The 24,669-nt window shown below is 41.7% G+C and overlaps 1 protein-coding gene across 7 annotated transcripts in view; it reads left to right on the forward strand.

The window, feature by feature from the left end:
* Samuel (SAM-motif ubiquitously expressed punctatedly localized protein) overlaps window positions 1-22,361 on the forward strand; it is an 86,070-nt gene extending 63,709 nt beyond the window's left edge. For all 7 annotated transcript variants that reach the window (XM_069058466.1, XM_069058462.1, XM_069058464.1 and 4 more), the window contains 3 exons: window positions 5,999-6,320; window positions 6,363-6,831; window positions 21,821-22,361. In XM_069058466.1, coding sequence (XP_068914567.1) covers window positions 5,999-6,320; window positions 6,363-6,831; window positions 21,821-22,054 — 1,025 coding nt within the window. In that variant the 3' untranslated portion in view covers window positions 22,055-22,361. The remainder of the gene's footprint in view (window positions 1-5,998; window positions 6,321-6,362; window positions 6,832-21,820) is intronic.
* Window positions 22,362-24,669: the final 2,308 nt, after the last annotated feature.

Here is a 24,669-nt window from a genome sequence, read left to right on the forward strand (position 1 = left end):
GGACGGAGACGTCGATGGAAGACGTGCGTCACATACATGACCGATACCTGATGAATATTCGCGGTGTGTACGTCGAAGACGAGACCTGACGGAATCCGACGGGGACGATTTTTATTGGGGGAATTTGTCGACGAGAGGAAGACATGTGTGCCGACATCTGCAAGAATGTTACAAAAGCCATCAAGTTCACACCTTACCAGCACACAATGGGTAGTTACGGATGCATTACAGCGACTCGTTCGCGTTCGGTTTTATCTAAGCGTTAACATCTTCGCAGAAATGACAGTAAAATCGGAACGGGCGAGGCGGGGGCGGCGCTTCCGATATGTCTTTTCGACGAAGGCTCCGAACGCGAGGTTTACAAATTAAGACAAAACGGAGCAATTCACAGAGAGCTTTTTACAGGGTGCAATGAAGAAATTACGTTTTGCAGAAAGATTTCACATTTTTTCGTCGCTTGACAAATGCCATGAACAGAAAATTGTCAAAAGTAAAAATGTATTGCGGACAAATATTGTTTTTTACGATTTGACGAATAATGTCAAAACTGATGGGTTCAAATGACCAACGTCAAGATTTCAACTGTTAAAAGTTGGAAATTCATAACTGTCAAATGTGTCAAGTGAAATTAATTTTTGTAAAAATGTTTTAGAGACAATACTTGTCACAGTTAAAACATTTTTTTTGAGTTTACGCAAAGAATTTTCCAGTATTTGTTAGGTTTCCTATTTATTTCTTCAGTGTCAAACTCACGAAATCCATATTGTCAAAAACAAACATTTATTTCTGAAAAATGAACGTTGCTTTTTGTAGAGAAATTCGAGAAAAAGATCGTTTTGAAAATTTGTATGTATCATAAATTCGAAATTGTCACGAAAATCCATATTGTTAAAAACAAAATTTTATTTCTGAAAAATAAACGTTGCTTTTTATAGAAAAAGATCGTTTTGAAAATTTACTAAATGTCAAATATCATAAATTCAAAATTGTCACGAAAATCCATATTGTCAAAAACAAAATTTTATTTCTGAAAAATAAACGTTGCTTTTTGTAGAGAAATACGAGAAAAAAATCGTTTTGAAAATTTGCTAAATGTCAAATATCATAAATTCGAAATTGTCAAAACAAAATTAAAACTTTTTTCTGTTGAAATTCCTTTGTCATTTAGAACAAAAATATTGGTTTTAGTATATTGAAATTATTTTTAATTTTCAGACGTAAAAGCGTTTGTTGACAAACATTCCTCATTGATAAATAAAGAAATTTGAGGGAAAGCTTTTTGAAATGAACGAATTCAAACTCTTTCCAATTTGTTATCAAATATCATAAATACTTACATCTATTTTTGTAAGTTTCTAAAATTAAGTAACATAAATTTCTGCACAGAAATCTGTACAATTTTAAATGTTATTTTGGTTGAAATGTAGATTGCCAAATAAATAAATTCCAAACTGACAGAAGTGAAAACTTTTTGATAAATATTACTTCTACACGGAAATTTGACGGGAAAAATGTTTTCACAATCCAAATATGTAGTATTAAAATTCCAATAAATCAAATTTATTTCTAGATTCGGATGTTATAAATTGAAAGTTGTTAGAAGTGCAACAATGCAGCTGATAAATGACAAATGTGTCAAATGACAAAGTCAAAATTGCGTTCTACAACAGTTTTCACATCTCAAACTGCAAATATGTCAAATGTCATAAATTCTTAACTGTCAAAAGTAGAATCATTGTGACGAAATCTGTTGTCTTTTACAGAAGAAAGTGTTTTTGAATTGATAAATTCTTTGAAATTGTCAAATATCAAATGTGAATTCAAAAATGACTTACTTACATTAAATGATAAATTTATTTATTTCTATTCATGTGTCCATCAGAATCTTATAATAGTATTCGCATCTTCAACTGTCACTACAACCGTCAAATGTCATCAATTCAAATTTGCCAGCAATAAAAGCGTATTGTGGAGAAAATTTTGTTTTTTACAGAAAACTATAAAATGCTTTACGTTGTTTTGGGATAATGGGAGGCCATGGAAGTAAAGCTGTCTGTTGAATTAAGTTATGTTTTCTAAGTTTGAGGTTATAAATAGCGCCAATGTCTAGTGCATTGTTGTCAGTTTTACTAGTTTCCAATAGAAGAATACTCAGATATCGCGGGAAATTCAGTAACATGTTATGTTACAGTGTGTCCAACATGAAAAAAATAAATTATGGCCTCCCATTATGCCAAAACAACGTCAATGGTGTTTAGAAAAACAAATGTACATTTGTTAAGACTGGAAATTTACGAACGTTCAAAATTCAAAACTATCAAGCTTTTACGGAGATTATTTCCTTCATGTGTTTAGCAACCAATTGCGTGACAAATATTGACCAATCAAAACGAGAAAACAAAAAATAACCCGATAAAATTTCTCTAAAATGCACATGTGCAATAATCTGATAAAAAATGTCGGTACCTGATTTTATTTTATTTTTTAAATTATTTTCAATTAAAAGGATTGGAAATAATGCGTTTGGTTTCATTCTATTCAGGAAATAATCAGCCGTATACCCCTCGTGCAAAATTTTAATATCGGCAATTTTTTTGCTAATGAACTAAAACATCCATAAATGAGGTCAGAAGACCAATTATTAGCAAATAAGAGCACGAGGCGAAGTCGAGGGCTTTTATTTGATAATAATTGGCCTTCTGACCGAATAATTTATGGATTTCCGATAAAAAATTGTGCACTTGGGATATAATATGTGAAAACATCTTTTTTAAAGTTTCTCAAAATTGAATAATTCAAATAATCCAAATAAATTTCCAAAGTTGAAATATTACTTTTAAGGGAAGAAAAATTTGTCTCGACCTGTTGCAAAAATTCTCCGACCACCTGTACTTCCACCTCAAGCTCTTCCTTGTATTCATCAATAGTGATTACACCTGTCACTTCCAGAAGTCGTAAATCCTTTGACGCTAAACCCCGCCATAAACCACCCCGACGCAATTCCCCGAAAACCCATCCCTTCGCAAATCCCTCGTTCACCTTTTTCGTGGAAAAACTTATTTTGGAAAAGCCGCGCTCCGTTGCCATCTCGCGCCTTTCCCTTGCCCCAATAAAAATGTCGTCGCCGTCTCGATTAAGTCGTAACGTTTCTGATCACACCGTTCGCGTTGATTTTAATAAATTTAATATGCGAGAACAATGTCCGCTGTCCAAATTTGGTCGTCCGAAGCGGTCCCGCAGCGGCCTTAATAGGTGTTAAGCGTCAAACACAGGAGACTCGCCGAATTAATATTTATAAAGGTGGGGTCACGTGAGCGCGGCTTTATCGCCTCCGTGACAGCGTTCGAATTGTCAAAGTGCGAAAGGGATCACGCCACGATTAATCAATCTGATGGGTCAATATCGACCCATCGCGGTTTATCTCCCCATTTATTACCGTGTAAACAAGCCCGAATAAATTCCGATTCCCACACGAAAATTTCGACGGGACAAACGGCTTTAATAGAGTCCTCTTCCATATTTTATTGGGCGTTATATAAATAATTTCAAGTTATTGGGCAATAAAACCTCGAGAATAGTGTCGTTTTCTCGCTCGGGGTTGAGGTCACCTACCTGCCTCAGCTGGCATTCCACCGCCTCCTTTTCTCTGAGCTCGTGGGTGGAATGCGCCCAGAAGGGTTGCGACGACCGCACGACCCTTCTCCATTCACACACCTTGACTCGTTCTTTGTCGCACACGACCGTGGAAGTGGGACAAAGGTCGCCTCCGCACCGGTCATGTTTGCCAACTTCGTCTCTTAATTAGGTGCGAAAATCGATTTGGTCATTTCGCGGCAAACAAAAATTCGTCGCGTAGATCAACACCAGTAATGGTAATGGGAATGTCCAGTTATGGTGACAAACGTAAGAATTGTTTGAATCTCGAATTTGGGAAATTTTTCGGGGCCGTTGCGTCGCGCCGGTGAACGCAGTATACGTAGCCGTCACTCCGCGTCACTCATCCCTGCTGGCGTCTGATTGGGGGAAAATTTGTAAAAACTTGGCGGTAATTCCGCGGCGGTAGTAAACAAAGTGGGAAAAAAATTAATTTGCACAAGGCGAGAGCGAGACGGAAGAAGTCTAGAATTCGGAGTTCGTCTCTCGATTTTGATTTATTTGGCGAATTAATTGGACGAGATCGCCGAGAAGATAAATATTTTTAGAGGAAATTCCCGGAGCAAGAATGTTTGTTATGTAAATTACGTACGAAGAGAGAGAAGTGAAGGAAATGTGTTCGAGTACAGTAAACAAAGAAAAAACTGTTGCGGAATCATAAACAAGATTGGATCTATTGTAAGTTATAAACTCGATTAATTCTTTTATAATGGGACGAGGTTCGTCGTAAACGGCCAACAAAAAGCACAAAAAAGAAGAAGAAGATGCGGTGCGATTGTGTTGCATCAGGAGAATGAAGAAAATGAAACATGAGAGTGGAGGAGAGATGATGAAGGCGAGAAATACGATTCAAAATTTTCGGCTTATCAGCAACACTGATACCTCTAAATGTTATATTATTTTTTATCTTTATGTGATCTGGTACGTTCTGAATATTAAATGAGAAAATTTCTATGCTTATGGTAGTGCTGAAACACGATAACTGTAGACGATGTTTGTTTAAGTATGTCGAACGAACCATTATTTATGGAATTTGGTGGATCATCACGCAAAAACAAAACGATATCTCTAATAAAATAAATTATAATGAGGAAGTCCCAGATTTGGGACGGCAGAGCAAAAAGTCGAAGGTGTGGATTGCGTTTCAGGATGACGTCAAATTGACAATTTTTTGCTTGGGGCACGACCGACAGATCTAGCGGATCCGGCTCGAGGGACCAAGAATCTGAGTTTGAATTCGGAAGTGGCGTTTTTGGGAAAAATTTGAAGTATCAGGACCATAAATGTGTCCATCTGGTCGATAGTTTTTGTTTTGAGAAAATGTACAAATTAAGTCCGGCTCGAAGGACCGCAAACTGTCTCCGTTTGTCATCCTCGTCGATGCACTCCACCTGCCTCGAAAGCTTCCAAATCGCGTGTTTTTCAATTTTGTTTTGATTAATTTAATTGTTAATAGTCACTCTCTCTAATTAGTGTTGTGAACAACAATCGGTTGCGTCAAAGAGAAATCACAAAGTCGAATTGTCATCGCACAAGTTAAACGAAATTAGCAATTACACTTTTTCCGCTGGACGTAATTAGACAATTAACTTGTTCCAAGTCGACGGGTGTCAGTTCTGTCCCAATTCCCGGGCCGCAGCCCCCGACCCGTGAATCATTTCGGCCCTGATGATGTCAGTCAGTTACCGCCGAAACCGGTTCCACCCGGGATCTCGTTCCAACGGTCCGAAAGGAGTACCGTCCCGACGATCACACTCGGATTAATTAATCCATAACTGTCTCCGCAAACGAGGTTAATTATTTTTAACGCTCCCATTACCCATACAAACACCGAAACGCATTAGTCGACAGTCAGCCACCGCGTTCCGACCTCGTGACAAATTACGACGTTTTTTCTACTCGAGTACCACACGATAACATGAAAGAGAACCGGAGCGAGGGATTCAATTCGGAAGCTGACACGAAATAAGTCGAGAGGGGGACGAATCGGAGCGGAGGTGTCGGAGTCACGTGGGTGGTGCGCCCCCCAAGTGAACGAACTATAGATTTTTGAGAGTTGCTGTTGAGTAGCAGCTTCTCTTTTTTTTTTCAAAAGTAGTGGATGAAGAGAAAGAGAGTTTGATGAAATGATGGAAAAGATTTTTGGTTGTTTGATTTTGTAAGAGCGTAGTAGAATATTTGAGGGAGTTTGTGTGCGTTTCTGCAGTGAACGGGGTATAGATTAGCGTTGGGTCCGAGCTGGGAGCCGGCGTCCTTGATCCTTCCGATCGATCATAATTACGAGCTCGCGCCAATCAAGCGGTTCTACCGCGACGCCCATTTTATCTTCTGGTGTTGCTTCCAGGCGAGTCCGCTACGGAAGCCCTCGACGGCGCCCCCCAACTGCAAGCGACCAAGTTGGTGCGAAAGCGCAGGATGGAGCGCGCCCTCACCAACAACAACGGCCCGGACTACGCCCTCCACAACAACAACAACCACGTGAAGAACGAGCGCTTGAGTCCGGGAACTCCGGACGTGTCGAGCCGGTCGCGCTCGGTCACGCCCTCGTCCCACCCCAACACGCCGCCCGCCCCGGACTCGCACCCCCTGGCTCCGGTGTCGGGCCGCAACTACAGCGACTTCATGCGGAGTCTCGCCGCCAAGTACAACAACACCAACCCCAACGAGTGAGTCTTAGAATGGGAAGAGAAAGTGGAAATGTGTCGTAGCTATTTCAGCGCCGCCCGGAACGGCTTCCCGCCGCCGCTCGACCCCAGATTCAAGCCGAGCAACTTCCCCATGCTGCCGCTCCCGAAGGAGGGCGAGCCCTCGGTGAAGAAGAGCGACTTCACGTCGCTGCTCAACCCCTTCGCGAACGCGTCGATGTTCCCGCCGCTGATCGACATGTCCACCACGCAGACGCTGCTGGCGATGGTGCGGACGGCCAAGGAGGCGGAGCTGCAGGGCCTCCTGAAGAGCGTGAAACGGCAGGACGCGTCGTCGCCGCTCGACCTGTCCGCCGCGGCGCCGCCGCCCAAGAGGCCGCGCGTCAAAACCTCCTCCTCCAGCAGCCCCAGCACCGCGTCCAAGAGGGCCCAGTCGGAGAGTCCGCGGCTGCACGACGACGTCTCCAGCTGGACCGTCGACGACGTCTGCAACTTCGTCTCGTCCATCGACATCTGCGCCGAGTACGCACAGGTGAGTACCTTCGGAAGCTGCACACGAATTATCATAACTGCGTACTTTACGAGGTACGGTACGTCGATGATTATAGCATTTCGCTGGCGCGCTGCAGTGAAAGGAGACTTAATTTAATGATTCGGACGAAGGTGCTAGTTAAAACGTATAAATAATAATGAATCACGGATAGAGCCTCCGGGCTCGACCGTTTTAATTTGCGGCTTCCTATCGATGGGATTCAGGGAACGAATCGTTCGGAGACTTCGACGGGAGAACAGACCGGAAACCCGGATTTCTTTCGCACACAAATCACCAGCCGACAAGAGTAATAGCCGCAGACCTGGACCCCGACCTCCAAAAGCTCGTACCTTAATTATCGACCACCTAAAAATTAGATAAAGACAAAACAACCACCCTGAAAGCTTCCAATGTGGAACGGTCGTGGAGACTTTAACGATGGATCAGGACGAAAACGCAGATATTTGGAAATACGGACAACAGGAGACTGTCCGTAATAGCTCCCTGTCCATAAAGGGAGATTCTCAGCGGTGAGTGGAGACTTCAACGATAGGGCAGGATAAATATACTGAAATTTGGAAATTCGAACAAAAAAATAATAAGCGACTATATGTGGAGATTTCGATGATAGAGCAGAACAAATACACAAACAGAACAGAAACTGCCCATCATAGCATAATAGCTGACCGTCCGTAATAGGTAACTGTGCGTAATTGGAGATTGTCCGTAGTAGGTGACTGTCCGTGCAGACTTCAACAACAGGGCTGGACAAATACAGAGTTATTTAGAAATTGCCTTAAAAGGAGACTGTTTGTAATAGCTGACTGTCCGTAATAGTGATTGTCCGTGGAGATTTCAATGATACAGCAGGACAAAAATACAGATGTTTCGAGTTTCGGACAATAGGAGACTGTCCATTATAGCTCACCGTCCGTAATAGAAGACTGTCCGTAATAGAAAATTGTCCGTAATGAGAGACTCTCCGCAGTAAGTAACTAACTGTTCGTGGAGATTTCAACAATAGATCAGGATAAATACACAAGTATTTGGAAATTTGAACAATAGGAGATTGTCCGTAAAACCGCTGATTGTCCGCAATAGGAAACTGGCTTGTGTGTCGATAGTTGAATAACAGAGGAAGATAAATAGAGATATATTTTGAAATTCAATGAAAAGGAGAATTGATAAAAATTTCGTTGCTTATCACAACGAGCATGAGAAACCAATCACCAAATTTCCAAAAAAAAAAATTGAATTTTGGTTTGTAGCAGATTTTTAAAGTGGGTTCAAGTCGAGAAGTACAGGGGTGGTCCAACGATTTGCGCGACCACCAAACGAGGTGGACACCACGTGACGTGTCCTTTCGTCTCGAGCTGATCCCACTCACGTCGCACGTCTGGAATTCGACGGGCACCGAATCCGTCTCCTCCGCCGTCGTTCACACGATCCGCCGTTCCCACAACTGACAGTGCGGGCAAAAAAACCTCTCATCGACTCCCATTACCGCCGCCACCATAAAAACCCAATCAAAGTGAGCGGGCAACGGACGCGGCCTACTGGACCGGACCGACACTGGACGGTCATACAATTGAATTTCAACCACAACGCCGTTCCGGTCACGGGTTGCTAGATGTAGCGATAGTCCGCCTTATCTCGGCCTTTATTGCGATCAAGTCGAGCGTGCGCGCCTCCGACGACTTAAGTCGGGATCTGACTTAATTCGCCTTAATTAATTACGCAACTCAAATGTGCACTGGTAGTGCGAGGAGCGGGTGGAACGGGGTCGTGTGCGGCGCCTTCGTTTTGGCGGCGCGAAAGTCGTTCAGCGTTAATTAATTTCTTGGGAAATGGTAAAAGTGAAAGAGTGGAGAGTGGAGAGGAGCAATGGGGAGGGAGGCGGTCGGGACGTGACCAAAATTCACAAATTCGAAAGGTTTCGCTTTCGGCTCAGAGGAATTGAAGAATCCGAAGAGAAGTTCAAAGAAGAAATCCCTACAACTGTTCTTCTTTATTTCTTGCAAGAAGAAGAATCGTCACGCGAACAGTCCGCTACTACGGACACCTTATTACGGACAGTCTCCCATTACGGACAAGACGATTTTAAGAACACACCATCGACCAAAACATTTTTTAAATCACTGTCTTTGACATTTAAAACAAACACTCGCGTCTGCGACTCGTGCTTATTTCCACAACAGCAAAGCTAATTATTGAGCTCTAAAAAAATTTCGGAAATGATTCACGCAAGCCTTTTCATTCTTTTTTTATGTGAAATTAGTTATTTTTGTCGTTTAAAAAAAAAAACTGATGTCAATACCAACGAAACAAATCAGAACAAGTTTTAGATTAGCTTCCTCGTAGCTCCCTATTTTTTTTTTTTTTGTAATTAAAATACAAACAAACTCCTAAAAATCTGTGATGGTGGAGCCTGAAGAAGGAGCGAGTCCTCTGAAACCGAAACGTTTCGTCCTTGTTTGCACACGAACGAATCACTCGAACCATCAATCACCGGTCGCATTCATTACCTTAATTTAAAACCATATAATTCACTCTTCCACTATCCGTTTCGACCTCTTTCGCAACACCATCAGTACCGATCCGGCGATCTCTCTCGATTTTGAAACAACTCCGAATTAGTGTGAATTCGGTCCAATTAGAATCTCCCGGTGTGGAAACGAGCTCGCGAAATTAAATTAACGCTTCACTTTACCTAATTGAATAATAATTTAGAGAATCTGACGCGCCAATATAATCTCGTCGAATTATTAAAACTAATTTAATTTACGACGGAGGTGCGGAATAAATTAGCGCTAACAGCATTCTCGGCTAGAATTTTAATTCTGGTCCCGTTCAGATCCGATTCAGATATCGAAGACGGTCCCGTGCACCTGGTGGACTCGTCACTCAAACTCTTCACATCTCAACTCCCGAAAAATGTTAAAAGCCAGTCGTGCATCGACAACCCGGAAAATGTCTTCGGCCGCGCTCCGGACGAGAGGAAATGCAAATGCACCGAAAGCAGATGCGCTTCTTCTTTGTCTGCGCGCAAATTATACCCCCGCGGAGTCCTTGAAGTCTGGCCCCGGAGTCCATCTGTCCGTCAGAGGACGCGAATTAGCAACAACTCTTCGGAGGTAATTATAAAAGTATGCTGCAGTCGAGGAGGTGGTTGCACGCGAGGCCCGCCAGCCTCGGGGCACACCGGCACCGTGTTATTATGGGGGCCCCCGGGCACGCGCCGGCTACCTCCACCGACCTCTGACACGCGGCAGAGACGCTTTCTTGCCCAAGCGAACCTCCGGTCTTCGTGCAGCTACACCCGAACGGATCCTCCGACACCAAAATCAACTCCCGGTGAGTTGCACGACTCACGGGAGTTTTGACCAGTCAGGAGGCGACGGGGTTACTGCCTCTGGGGGTTGTCAGTCCGGAATGGGACTCGCTGCGGTCGTGCGTGTAAACCTCCCACGTACACAAAATACCTATACTTATTATTTAGTCTCTTCGGACGCACCTAAAGCGAAACCTCACCAGCACGTGCTTCATTTTTGATCGGCAATTAGACCGAATCGCAAGACATGGAAGGCTACGTTGACCCCGTCGTCATTAAGCAACGTGATTTTTCGAGCGAAAACAGGAAAAAATCTCTAATTCGAGCCTTTTACAAATTCTTGTATAGTGTTAGTGTTGGGCAACTCGCTCCGTTTGGAATAATTGAACGAAACGCTCGTTCTGCCACCGTGGCGATCTCGATCATTAATGAAAATCATCGATTGATCGCATCTCTTCGATGTTATCCGTCGGTGGGTCTTGATTTTTCTCGGCTCGTGATGACGGAGAGAACGTTCGCCCTGGCCTGGATCCGTCAATCAGCGAACTTGTCGTTAATTGTGTCGTTCTGTATTTGGTCGTGACATATAGCGATGCAAGTCGCATTGGTCGATCATGTCGGCTTCGCAATCGGAGGTTAATCAGAAGAACAACCTTGTAGGTGCACCGGTGGGTCGGGGCCGGAGCGACAAAGCGGAGGAGCTCGGTGGGCGTCGGATCTGGAAGTTTTCGCTTTTGGGAAATTTTACAAAATATTTTTGGCACGGGTGTGTTGTCGCGAAACGTCCAACGAACGTGCGTGCACGGTTCGGAGAAGAAACGGTGACGTTGACCTTCACAGTCTCCGGATTTGAATCCAACAGAAATCGTGTGGGACCGCAGTGTGGTCGATAGATGATCGAAAGTGGGGCAATTTAGATCAGCACGTAAATAATCTTGTCAAGAATTTTTCGTTGATCTGCTTCAACGATCGCACCGCAACATACCAGAAGCTACGCGGTGTCAATGGTGCAATTTTACACGTCTACAAAAAAAAAAACAACACAAAATTGTATTATAAGAGCTCTCTTCCTGCAAAAATCTTGTCATATATTCTTTGATCTACATTTTAGACTCTTTGCACACGCGTGCGATAATGACGTCTATATCCCACTCGTAGCGTAAACAACTAGTACAGCACACGCTTGGTAATAATGTCCGTAGGGATTATCAATCCGGCCTGAATGCCACGTGACTGGGTGTGTCACGGGTCAGACTCAATAATAATAGTACTATTTGATAATGACGAAGTTCAGATTGAACGGCGGTTAACAGCGTGGTAATGATGGTAATAATAATAATAATAATGTTGTTTTTTATTTTTTGTTTGTAATTTCCCAGCTTTCCCAAGGCAATCGTGCGTTTTTCCTGCGCGACCGGTTCGTCCAGTTTATCTCGGTCGTAACAGGCGCAGGACGCGAGCAAGGACGACGCCGTCCCAAATGTGACATCGACGACATTCACCTGTTCGATTTTCCAAACGGAGGAAGGAGTGTCCGCCGCCGCGTCGAAGAAGCGAAAAAAATTGTGGGCAATGAAAAGCGCGACCGGGTCCATTAGTTGCGTAATTTATGGCCGCCGCCTTTGTATTAAACTTCCTTGACAACTATTTCAGGCTTTAATCGCGTACAAATTGGCCGACATAATGAACACGTTTTAGATAATTTCCCGACGTCGTCGTAAAAAGGCGAACCGTACTCGCGGGGGCCCTACATACGGGGGCCTCTGCCCATAAATTATCGCACATGTACCGGCCGTAAACCGATCTGATAATCTCCTAGTTGATTTTAAGTGCCCCATAAACCTGCCGCACGTTTAATCATGCTCCACCGACGGACCCCTCAAAAATAATAATAATAATATCGAGTGGGACGCTGTCACACTCGGACATAAACCTTCACGAGGAGAGAAGAAAGTGAAGATTTTGGTGGAGAAAACTTGTCGGTGATGAATGAATGGCGTAGACAGCCACAAAGAGATCATTCTCGTGACGAAGAAAACCTTCACGGGAAGAGAAGAAAGTGAAGATTTTGGAAGATGAGACTTGTCGGTGATGAATAAACGAGAAAACCTTCACGAGAAGAGAAGAAGGTTATAAAGAGTCAATTCATGAGACGGAGAAACCTTTAGGAGAAGAGAAAATAGTGAAGTGTTTGGAAGAAGAAACTTGTTGCTGATATGTATATGAATGGTGCACAATGCCATAAAGACACAATTCATGGGACGGAGAAGACCTTCACGAAAAGAAAAGAAAGTGAAGATTTTGGTAGAAAAAATTCGTCGATAATGAATGAACGGACACAAAGAGATCATTCTTGTGACTAAAAAAATCTTCACGGGAAGAAGAGAAAGTAAAGATTTTGCAAGAGGAAACTTGTCGGTCACGAATGAATGTCGTAGACGAGCACAACGAGACCATTTGTGGGAAAAAGAAAACCTTCACAAGAAGAGAAGAAAGTAAAGATTTTGGAAGAGGAAACTCGATAATGAATGAATGGCGTAGACAGGCACAAAGACCATTCATGGAAAGAACTAAACCTTCACAAGAAAAGAAGAAAATAAAGATTTTGGCGGTGATGAATAAACGGTGCCGACGGGCACCAAGAAACCATTCGTGAGACGGAGAGAACCTTCATGAGAAGAGAACAATGTGAAGATTTTGGAACTTGTTGATTAATAAAAAGTGCAGATGGGCAGAGAGAGACCATTCACATAACAAAAAAAAAACTTTCACGAGAAGAAAAGAAAGTGAAGAATTCTGGAGGAGAAAACTCGTCGATAATGAATGAACGATGCAGACGGACAAAAAGAGATCATTCTCTTGACGAAGAAAATCTTCATGGAAAGAAAAGAAAGTAAAGATATGGGAACATGGAACATGTCGGTGATGGAGCGGAGAAAACCTTCACGGGAAGAGAAGAAGGTTATAAATAGTCAATTCATGACACGGAGAAATCTTTACGAGAAGAGAAGAAGGTTATAAAGAGACAATTCATGGAACGGGGAAAACCTTCACGAGAAGAGGAGATAGTGAAGACAACTTGGAAGAGGAAACTTGTCGGTGATGAATGAATGGCCTAGTAACGGTGCAAATAGACTATTCATGGGAAGGAGAAGAAAACAAATGAAATAATTTGCAGAAGGAAACTTATCAGTGATGAATGAACGATACAGACGGGCACAAAAACATCATTCTCGTGACGAAGAAAACCTTCAGGAGAACAGAAGAAGGTTATAAATAGAAAACTTTTCGGTGATGAGTGAATGGCGACAATGGCGTAGATAAGCACAAAGAGGCCATTTGTGGGAAGGAGAAAACAGAAAACCTTGGTAAGAAGAGAAGAAAGTAAAAATTTTGGAAGAGGAAACTTATGGCTAATGAATGAACGTTGTAGACAGGCCAAAGGGGGAAGGACAAGAAAAGAACAAGTAAATATTTTGGTAATGATGAATAAACGGTGCAGACGGACACCAAGAAACGATTCATGGGACGGAGAAAACCTTCACTAGAAAAGAACAAACTAAGGAATTTGGAACTTGCTGATAAATGAATAAATGGTTCAGATGAGCACAAAGAGACTATTCACGTGACAGAGCAAAAAAGATCATTTTCCTGACGAAGAAAACCTTCACGAGAAGATAACAAAGTGAAGATTTTGAAAGAGGAAACTTGTCAGTGGTAAATGAGCACAAAGAGACCATTCGTGGGAAGAACAAAACACTCTTAAGAAGAAAAGAAGGAAAAGATTTTGGCAGTGATGAGTAAACGGTGCCGACGAGCACCAAGGTATCATCTATGGGACGAAAAAAACCTTCACGAGAAGAGAACAAAGTGAAGATTTTGGAAGATGAGACTTGTCGGTGATGAATAAACGAGAAAACCTTCATGAGAAGAGAAGAAGGTTATAAAAGAGTCAATTCATGAGACGGAGAAACCTTTACGAGAAGAGAAAATAGTGAAGTGTTTGAGACGAAGAAAATCTTCACGGGAAGAAAAGAAAGTAAGGATTTTGGAAGAGAAAACTTGTCGGTGACGAATGAATGTCGTAGACGAGCACAACGAGACCATGTGTGGGAAGAAGAAAACCTTCACAAGAAGAGAAGAAAGTAAAGATTTTGGAAGAGGACTCTCGCTAATGAATGAATGGCGTAGTCAGGCACAAAGAGACCATTCCTGGAAAATACTAAAGCTTCACAAGAAAAGAAGAAAATAAAGATTTTGGAACTTGTTGATGAATAAAAAGTGCAGATGGGCACAGAGAGACCATTAACATAACAGAAAAAACTTTCACGAGAAGAAAAGAAAGTGAAGAATTCTGGAAGAGAAAACTCGTCGATAATGAATGAACGGTGCAGACGGGCACAAAGAGATCATTCTCGTGACGAAGAAAATCTTCACGGGAAGAAAAGAAAGTAAAGATTTTGGAACATGAAACGTGTCGGTGATGAATTAACGGTGCAGACGGCGATAAAGAGATAATTCATGGGGCGGAGAAAACCTTCACGAGCAGGGGAGATAGTGAAGAGAATCTGGAAGAGGAGTCTTTTCGCTGATGAATGAATGATAATGAATGAATAAATGGTGCAGATCACGAGAAGATAAAAAAGTGAAGATTTTGGAAGAGGAAACTTGTCAGTGACAAATGATTGGAGCAGACGAGCACGGATGAAACCTTCTTAAGAAGAGAAGAAGGTAAAGATTTTGGCAGTGATGAGTAAACGGTGCCGACGAGCACCAAGGTATCATCCATGGGACGAAAAAAACCTTCACGAGAAGAGAGCAAAGTGAAGATTTTGGAGGAGGAAAGTCGTCGATAATGAATGAACGGTGCAGACGGACACAAAGACTAGTCCGGCCGCCTCTTCCTCTGCAGAACTAGATGCCTGGAATGGGAAGACCGAGTCGAGGGTTCATGGCCCGCTAGATGTCGCGGGTCACGTGACCGGTTATCAATCACGGTGCGTGGTGAGAGGAGGCGCGGCCCCACGAATCTTTAGCGCCAGAGCGCCGGAAACGGCAAAATGTATCGAAACGTGCGCGTCGCATCCACCGGAAGCTGAAGGTTTTCGCGGGGATAGGATCGGGGCCGTAATGAAGTCGTCCCGCGGACCGGTAGCCAGGCAGGAATGCGGCGGCCGTGGTGCATGAGCCCGTTCACCGGTGGTCAATACAAGACAGGACAGGTTATTTAGCCGATCTGATCTGGTTCAGCCGGCGAGTGACCTCGCGAGCGCGGGGCGCGGCCCTGCCGACCGGCTGCGGGTCACATGCCGCGCCCTGAACTCCCGGTGCCCCCCGATGTCGCCGCTCCCTCGAGAGTGCGTGCGCGCGGCCTCGCAAGGGCGTCCGCAGGAGAACTTTCGCCGCCCGCCCGAAAACGACTCCTCGGTGCTGCTTCCTGCCGCCGCCATCATCTTCATCATCATCGTCGTTGGAAAAGGCGATCGCAGAACCGGACGCGATTTATTTCGTTCCCATTATATGTATGGCCGCCGATAGCTACACTGGTTTTTATCTGTGCGCTGTTACAGAAGAAGGTCATTCACTCTGCGCTGACGGCCGCCGGTGCGGCCCTGTTTTCGGCCCCCAACGCGCGATTTTTTCCGGGACCGTCGCCGCCCCCACGTCGCGCGGATCGGCCACACTCCATGGTCTGGATTAAAATAGCGAACGAGACCGTGATGGATTCACCACGGATGCCGTGATTCCACGAAATTACCACCGGCCCACCGCAGGTGTCCCATCCAAATTGTCCCATCGCGATCGGATTCTGGCACGTCCGCCACGCACGTCCCCATTACGTGATCCAGATTCCTGTCGAATGCGCCATTTTGCGATTGTTCCGCCATTTTTTCACCCGAATTCCGGCGACATCTGACGGACGCGCGAGAACTAATCGGCCGGGGCGTGATTTCTGAATTAACCGGACTTTCCTCTCGTTCGTCAAACGGAGACTCTTGTCCACGCATTCCTGCACATCTCTTTTTTTTTCCTCCGGACGAACAATTAGTCGGCAAGATTTTGCGTGAAAAATGACAGAAGGGGTGCGTTCGGCGAAATATCGCCGGTGGCGCCGCCTCGCGGCCCACGCATTCATCGAGAGCAACTCGCCTGCAAGTATAAAATACCTTTGTAATGCATTAACTACCGGACAAGTTGCGGTCGTTAATAAATAATCCGGTGAGCTATAAAGGCTCCACGTATTACTCTCTTGGGTCATTTCCGGCATCGAGAGATATTATTATATTTAAAAAAGCCACGGCCGGCAGCTGTTTAAATCAACGTGCTCGCGTATCCGTCGGCCATTTTATTTTTCTTTCTAATGGTCGAGCATCGATTAGAAACCGGAGGAAAAAGTACAGTGGTGTGATTTTTTGACCCGACACTGTCGGTTGGGTAATTGTTCGGTTTCATGTCGGCACGAGCCTTTTACTTACTGTACATTTTAATAGGACTTTTTCGTTTGTTTGGTTGGGAAGGTTTGCGAACAGGTTGTAAAATCAACGGATCGTAAAACGGAAAACTGTAACCTCCTGTTGGCTATAAATCCAATATAGAGTACAGGTGTCCGGTTTGTTTGTACACTTTCGTCATTAAAATTAATGGTGGCGATGTTGGTGCGCGCCGCCTCACAAAATCACCGTCGCGGATAATGGGGTCGGCGGATGTTCGATGGAATTTTATCGGAACGCGTTCACATTAACAATAATTAATAACAACACAGATTTGTACCGATATTTTGTGTTTCAACAAGGCGATACAAGTTTAGCGACGAAGAAAAACTTTTGGTCTAGTGTCAGAAGACTGTAAAAGGAGTTGTGAGTTTTTTTGGAGTGGTTGGTAATACTTTTGAAATATCGCTTGACAAAGGTGACGTTTCAATCAAGGCATTGGCGTGCGCACAATTCATTTTGACGTTTATTGTTAATTAATTTTCTAAAATAATAAACGCTTTTAAAAATCGATTTCATTGTTGAGTACAACGTGTTTATTATCATGACCTATTTCCGAAGCGGTTTTAATTGTGAAAATCGTTATTGGTTATTGGGAATATTAATATTGCCAGTTTCTTGCTTCGTATCCAGAAGAAGTGGATTGTCGTGTTTTCTCACAGCATTGTGGAAGAGTGGTCGGTTTTTAAATACTGGTACTGTAGCCATGGGCAGGGCTACTGGACGTGTTACATTATCTATACTAGATGTTGCGGAAAGTGTTAACCAAATGTCTTTTGTTCCAACCAATAGAAGTAGATCTGGATTAACAAGAAACCTGTTTTCTTCCCTCTCCAAAATTAATTCTCTTCATTTTAGGATTCTCCTCAAGAAAAATTCTTAAGAAAAGCGTACATCTACACCCTTACAAATATTTCTCTATTCAGTCTATTCAACAAGTCCTACCTCCTGCTTTTTTCTCACCAATAAACTTAATAATGATATAGAAGTCATTTCTTCTTTTCTGATGAGGCATGGTTTCACCTTCGTGGTTTCGTCAACTCTCAAAATTATACAACTTGCTCGACATGTCATCCCCATAATGTTATTGAGGTGCTATTGGATTCTGTTAAAATTGGTGTTTGATTTGCAAATCTTGAAAGGGAATTATTGTTCCAATATTCTTTAATAAAATTACATATTAACGGTCAAAGACACCAAAGATTCTTTCTCGAACCGTCCATAAATTAATTGGACGATGTGGAACTAACAGATGGTTAATTCCAACAAGATTCGGCTACTGCTCACGCGACACTCACAACGATGAATTATTTAGAGGAGTTCTTTCGGAGTTGCTGAAAAGTGCATCATCATTGGAGCCACACCGATCGCCCGATTTGACCCCTCTTGATTTCTTTTTGACCCTCATGTAATAAACGCAGTGTTTAGAAATCCTATTTGCTAGAACTGCAACGAGCAATTGAAAATGCCACATCGAGTGTAGAACCCGAAATGTTTTTATTAATAGAAGAGTTCGATGTTGTTTGCAGCAAGGTGGACATCATTCCAAACATTTTCGCAAACCACTTACTTTTTATGTTTGTTAAAATATCCAGTTTTTTCTTTTTTCAATTAATTTAATGAATTCAAGTTTTTAACGCCCCCTTCCAAGCGCGTACGCCTATGTTGCCTGTCAAACGCAGAACTTCAGAACTGTCACCAGAACGACCAACATTTGTATTGCCAACTTTCGAAAAAATGCCACAACTTTTTATTATCAGGAAGCCAGGACTATCACAAAACATAGAAAAATTTTGGAAAACAGAAAGACCATTTCACCAATTACTCGGTTGCTGTGAAGGTCGTCGTTTGTTAAATCAGATTCAGAAATTCTTTTTTTTTTGTCCGATTGACACTTGACACTTCAGTCTTCCTCGTCCAATTACCACAACGATTTGTGTAACGGTGCGCCAATAAATACGTACGGACAAAAAATTAATCGGGAAGCCTTCTTCGTGGGTATCTGGGTGTCGATCAGTCGTGGGCAGCTTTCAGTGGGTCATTGTGTGGAAAAAACGTCACCGTCGCTCGCGTGAACCTCGCAACGGTTGGATTTATCGATAAGACGAAAAATTTCACGGTGATACCATCTCCCCGGCCGTAAATCATCCCAAAAGAGCCGGAGACGACACCAATTAATTTAAAAAATTCCACGCGTGCCGCCACTTTGCGGAAACAAGCGCAGTTCGGGCGGTGGTCGTCGGCGCTGTCCTCGCCCCTTATCACCCTCCCTCGAGTTGCAAATTTGCTCAACAAGACAAACATCTCGCTCCCGTTCGTTTCGCCAGTCGAGAGTGTTTACCTACGCAATTAGAGAGAAAGGAATTTTATAACAATTATTTAACAAGTCGATTGTAAAAAGTCTTTCACAAGAACAGTTATCCGCTCCTTGCAGCACAAGGAAAACAAAGTGTGAAACAGAATCGACAGTTCGACGGCGAACAGGTGTTAGCAGAGTAAATAAAGCGACCTAACACGTGTTAGTCTGTCCGGATCGGAAGAAAAATAATAAACAAATGTCGGATTGATGATGACACTTGACATTTGGGCACGAATGACATTTCACAATGAGGTTATAATCGATTAGTCGCACAAAATGTCAAAATCTTATCTCTTGGCGGTTGGAATTATTAATTGGTAAAGTGTAAATTCTTTTGGTTTTTCTTCGTTTTTAACATTATTTCATTTGCTACAAAAATGAGAAAATACGAAATGCTAACTCAAAGCACCTTATTGAATCATTTGAAAAATAATAAACAATGAAAACTGCAAAGAAACAAATGTCAGCTGTCAAATGTCAAATTTACAAATCCAGAAGGCGGCAAATCTATACGTATATCATAAACAGCCAACTACGATGTAAGAATCATTTATAATAATCTGCATACAGGGTGTCTCAGCTAAGACTTTCGAGCCTAATAACTCAGTTATTTTCCAGCCGATTTTTGTGAAATTTAAAATGCAGATATTTTAGACGGTGAAGATTAAATTCCTATTAATGCAATCACCCAAGTCTTAAAAACGTAATTTTTACATGCCTTTTTAAAATGTTGAATCAATTAAGATTTACATAAAAAATTGATCGTCAATAAAAAATGCTGTAGGGAAAAACTCGTCCTTGAAAGACGTCTGGTTTGCAAGAAAAAAGCAAAAAACTGTGTTGAACGTGGCTGCAAATGAAAAAACGTAGACGCGTTGCAAAAAACGCGCAATTTTGCAGAATTTTGGTCATCCCTTTTCGCAGAAGCGCAGATGACATATTTGACGTTTATCTTGCTAACCTTACAAACACTTACAAAGTTAAAGACAACATTTGGACGTAATTTATTATACTGGATGCTTTAATTCTTCCATAAAGGACTAAAACACGATCGGAATAATTTAGTTCACGTACGCTTCCTGTGTCTTCAAATAAATTGACGACTCTCTTAACCTTACATTTTGTAAACCCTACATTTGGATAGTGTTCCACGAGAAAACGAACTGTGTCATTGAAGTTCTTACGGCACTCTCCATAGGCAAATTTTTTTTCCTTTTTCAACAATATTGAAATTTCTGCCGCTGTAGTCTATTTTTAAAGTATTTTCAATAAATTTTCACAATTTGACGTTTCTAATAAAGCGCGCCCAATTTTGACAGACTTTAAAGAGTTTACAAAATGTTGCTTGGCAATTAATCATCAATTGTTTCAAAATGTAACTGGTCAAATACCTTCAAATTTTACATTAAATTTTTAACGACAAAATCTAATCTTTCCGTTGAATCAGACAAGTGATTTACTTAATTGTTTGTGTAGACCCCTATTTTTTAATGTTTAACAATCTAATAATAATCGCGCATAAATTTCGACAAAGGAAACATGTGTTAAAATTACATTTTTTAACTTGAAGTAATTTTATTATTACTAATTGAACCTTCACGGTCTAAAATATCTGCATTTTAAATTTCATAAAAATCTGTTGGCAAATAACACAGATATTAGGCTCGAAAGTCTTAGCTGAGACACTGTATAATTTTTTAGGCAATTGCTGCGTTCCTGCGTGTACGCTTCCCACTCGTAAAAAATAATTTTATTTATTTACTGTGGTCAGTAAATCCATTTCCAGTTAGGTGTAGGGTTGAAATATAATACAATAAAAAATGTATGTCATTTCTTCAATTGTTATTGGGTCCGGGTAGTTTTCATGTTCGTTCTCTTCTTTGATGGATAGTAATTCTTCCTGTTCTCCGTTTATACAGGGCAAGTCACATAAGGGTTATTTCCGAATTTATTTTGTACGCAACCAAAAATACTAATGACGCTGACTACTTGATACCATTTATAATGTGATTTAATTTAGTAATCAACGTAGGTCACAATGACGTTTTCCTGTTCTGATTAATGAAATCAAAAATTAAATTCATCAACTGTCATTTTGACATTTTTAGCCAAATTACATACCTACGTGGATTACTAAATAAAATCACATTATAAATGGTATCAAGTGGTCAGCGTAATTAGTATTCTTGGTTGCGTACAAAATAAATTCAGAAATAAACCTTATGTGACTTGCCCTGTATCTGTCAATTGTTCTAAATACTACTTTTTCTTTTTTTGAAATAATGTTTCAAATACAAATTTTCTGTGTATTAAAAACTTGTTAATTGGAGTGACAGTTGAAGTTTTGTAGAGCGTGTCAAAAATGTAGTCTCGTGACTTGGAGACTCGATGAATTTAGCTGTGAGCGATGAAACAGCATAAGAAAGCGTTCTGCGAACGCACCGTACTGTTCGACAATAATTCTAATGTGTAGATACGCCGACGATATAACATAAAGTGGGCAGAAGATTAGATGTTAAGTAGTACGGTGTGTGGAAATGTGTGCGGTGGCCCGAGAACAACACGAAGCCCGGCACGGGCCTTCTAATAGTTCGCGTGTTCGTCTTGCACGCACCTACCAGAGCAGCACACGCCGTTCACCAACCGTTCGTTCCACTTGCCCGCACTACCACATTCAGAAATCAGGCTGTGCCGCTCGGGCGTCGGGTGACCCGGACGGCGGCGACGTCACAGTCGCGAGACCGCCACCGGCGCGCCCTCTGTGGTCGTCGTGCGAGCGTCCTTCTGATGCGCGTCTCTCTGTTGCAGAACTTCCGCGAGCAGAGGATAGATGGCTCGGGCCTGCCGTTGCTCACCGAGGACCATCTCACCTCCACCATGAGCATGAAGCTGGGGCCGGCTCTCAAGCTGCGCTCGGTCCTGGCCAAGAAGCTGGGCTCGTGCAGCGTCTGCCTCCACTGCACCCACTGCCACAACGGCACCGGCTCGCCGGAGCCGCCCACCACCGCCGGCAACACGTCGGACTCCGGGGGCGCCTCCTGATCCCCCCGGCGCTTTCACCGGATCAGTACAAAAGGAGTGCGCTGGCGATAAGACTCGTAACGTAGTTGTATAGTTCCTAATGTTATGATTCTTCCCTTCTACAACGATTAGTGGTATTTGCTCAATCATTTATGTCGGTATGTGCGAAATCTGTAAATTGTACTATACTTAAGTCTAGTGTTACAACTACTATAACTAGTTAAGCTGCATTTTGTACAGTATTTTGTTAATGTCGTGTTTATAAGTACCTTCCTTGTTCTGTCGACGATTTCAGATAATTTTATATAAACGATACAATCTGAGGCTCGTCTGTGGTTTCTTTCCGTTCGGTTATTTTTTTTATTATTATTTTTCAGTTACGAACGAATAAAACGCGCTCTTAATTTTGCAATTATGTACGCGAAATTGCTCAAGAAATTAATTTCCTCTGACAAATTGATTGAGACGTGACTTTCATGCCGAACGTCCTTCGCCAGACCACTGCAGAAATATGAACGTAGCCGTAATCATTTTTTGTTTAATTTACTAATTAAAGATACGGACGGTGGAAAGGCTAGATTGACACTGATTGGGTATTTAAGCTGCGAGGAAAACAGGTGGAACCAAGCGGTTTAATCGACAATTAAATTTGTTTCGCATTTCGACGAGCTCAGATTTGTTTGTCTGGTCGTGGAGACGTAATACAAAATTTGAGATGATAAAAATAAAGCAAAGGAAATGGAGTAAAGAAAGCGATGAAAGAGAAAAGTAAAAAAGGGGAAATATAAGAGATAGAATGAATATGTGGAATGAAGAGAATAAAGAAATGAAGACGCTGAAGCTAGAAGACATAACAAAAACAAAACAATATTATGTAAGCAAAAAGTGAAGTTGGGTGATTAAAGAAACCAAGAAAGAAAAAAAATGACAAAAAGTTAGCAAAAAAAAGTAATAGGAAATTAATAACAATATTAGGTATAATGTTCCAGAAATTGGGAATAAAAACCAAATTTAAAAGTTTTTTTTTTTATAAAGTAGGTGGTATGTACTCGTACATGAATGATAAAAAAGAGGTAAGTTAGAGAAGAGAATGTAGACACATAGAGACAACCGAAAAAAGTTGAGTCAGAGATATTTTGATATTTAATAACTAAGGGAAATGCTCAAAGTGCTCCCTATTTTACTCTAATGCTCTAAGCATAAATTAACTCTTCTTTTTAGTCTTTCGAGCAGATTCACCAGCATGTTTAATTTAACTTGAAATGTCAAAGTTTTTGAGTGTTAAATTTTATTAGATTATGCAGGTAAGTATGCACACGTGTATTGAGGGTTGCCTACATCAAGTAATAAAAATGAATGCAAAATTAATACAGCATTGTTATAAATGTTTGAAACACTGTTGTGCACCATGGAAGTATACCCACCTACAATACATAGTGTGTCTACACTAACGTAATGTGGTTAACTGGTTGCATAAAACAATAAGCTTAAGCTTCTAGAAAATAAAAATGTTGTTAAACGTAGGTAATAAGTACCTAATGTCCTGGTCAAGGTTATCTTGAAAAAAACCTTTTAGGTCTGAATTAAGTCCTAGATTACACTTTGAAAGCTGCAAACTGTCAAATGTCAAATTTACAAATCGAGAAGAGACGACACATCTACACGTGCACCCTGTTCATACATGAAAAATCCGTCAACCCCGCAATTTACATCGCAAGTGCATGAGAAAATGTCTTGATTTTCACGGTATTATGTTAAACCTAAATTTGTCCAAAGCGCTTGTGTCGATTTTTATATAAAATTATCAAAGCTATCTATGAAAAACAAAAGTTAGTGTCTTAGCTAAATTCTTATTTGAAATGTCATTCGTGTCAATTTTCACAAGATACCTAGTTTTTACTTTAGATAAAAAAAAAAATGGTTGGATTTCACATTGTGCTGACAATAACAATTGGTTAGATAAAACATAAAAAACACAAATTTGGCTGCTGCGGTTTGTTTTTGACATTTTTCTTCATATGGTACTATGGCGGCCAAAAAATTTTGGCCGTCACTTTCTTGACATTCAAGTAAAGTGTAAATAACCCTTTAGGAATCGTAACCCCACTTTCGATTCTTGTCATTTTGACAACCAATTTAAACTGTTTAAAGCTCAGATATTCCAAAAATTCCACATGAATAATAGTTATTTATGTATTAAGGGCGTAAGGGGGCTTTTATGGCCTGAGGTGTGATTTTGAGCCCGAGTGATAACGAGGGCTAAAAACACGCTGAAGGCCATAAAAGCCAGTTCACGCCCGCAGTACATACACTATTTTATGCACGATTAAGACCTAAAACCCTAACATTTAACAAAAATTAATAAATAAATGTCTGCCCACACCACGGGATATTTGCATCGCGTGCTCCCGTCAAATTTTTAGTTTTGCGCGTAACCTTGGGAACAGTGAAAACACCCGTAGCCATTATGCCAATTGCAATTTTCGGTTATAAATTCATTAACGAAATGATAAACGAGGGTGAGAAAGCGGCAGAAATGAGTGTCCAGTATCGAGTAATCCCCATTTGGGATTAGGTAATTTAAGTTAAGTGGCATTTTTTTTCCTAATTTCACCAAAAATGTTTTTGACTTTTAT

Source organism: Tenebrio molitor, chromosome 9 (assembly GCF_963966145.1).
Source record: "Tenebrio molitor chromosome 9, icTenMoli1.1, whole genome shotgun sequence".
NCBI lineage: Eukaryota > Metazoa > Arthropoda > Insecta > Coleoptera > Tenebrionidae > Tenebrio > Tenebrio molitor.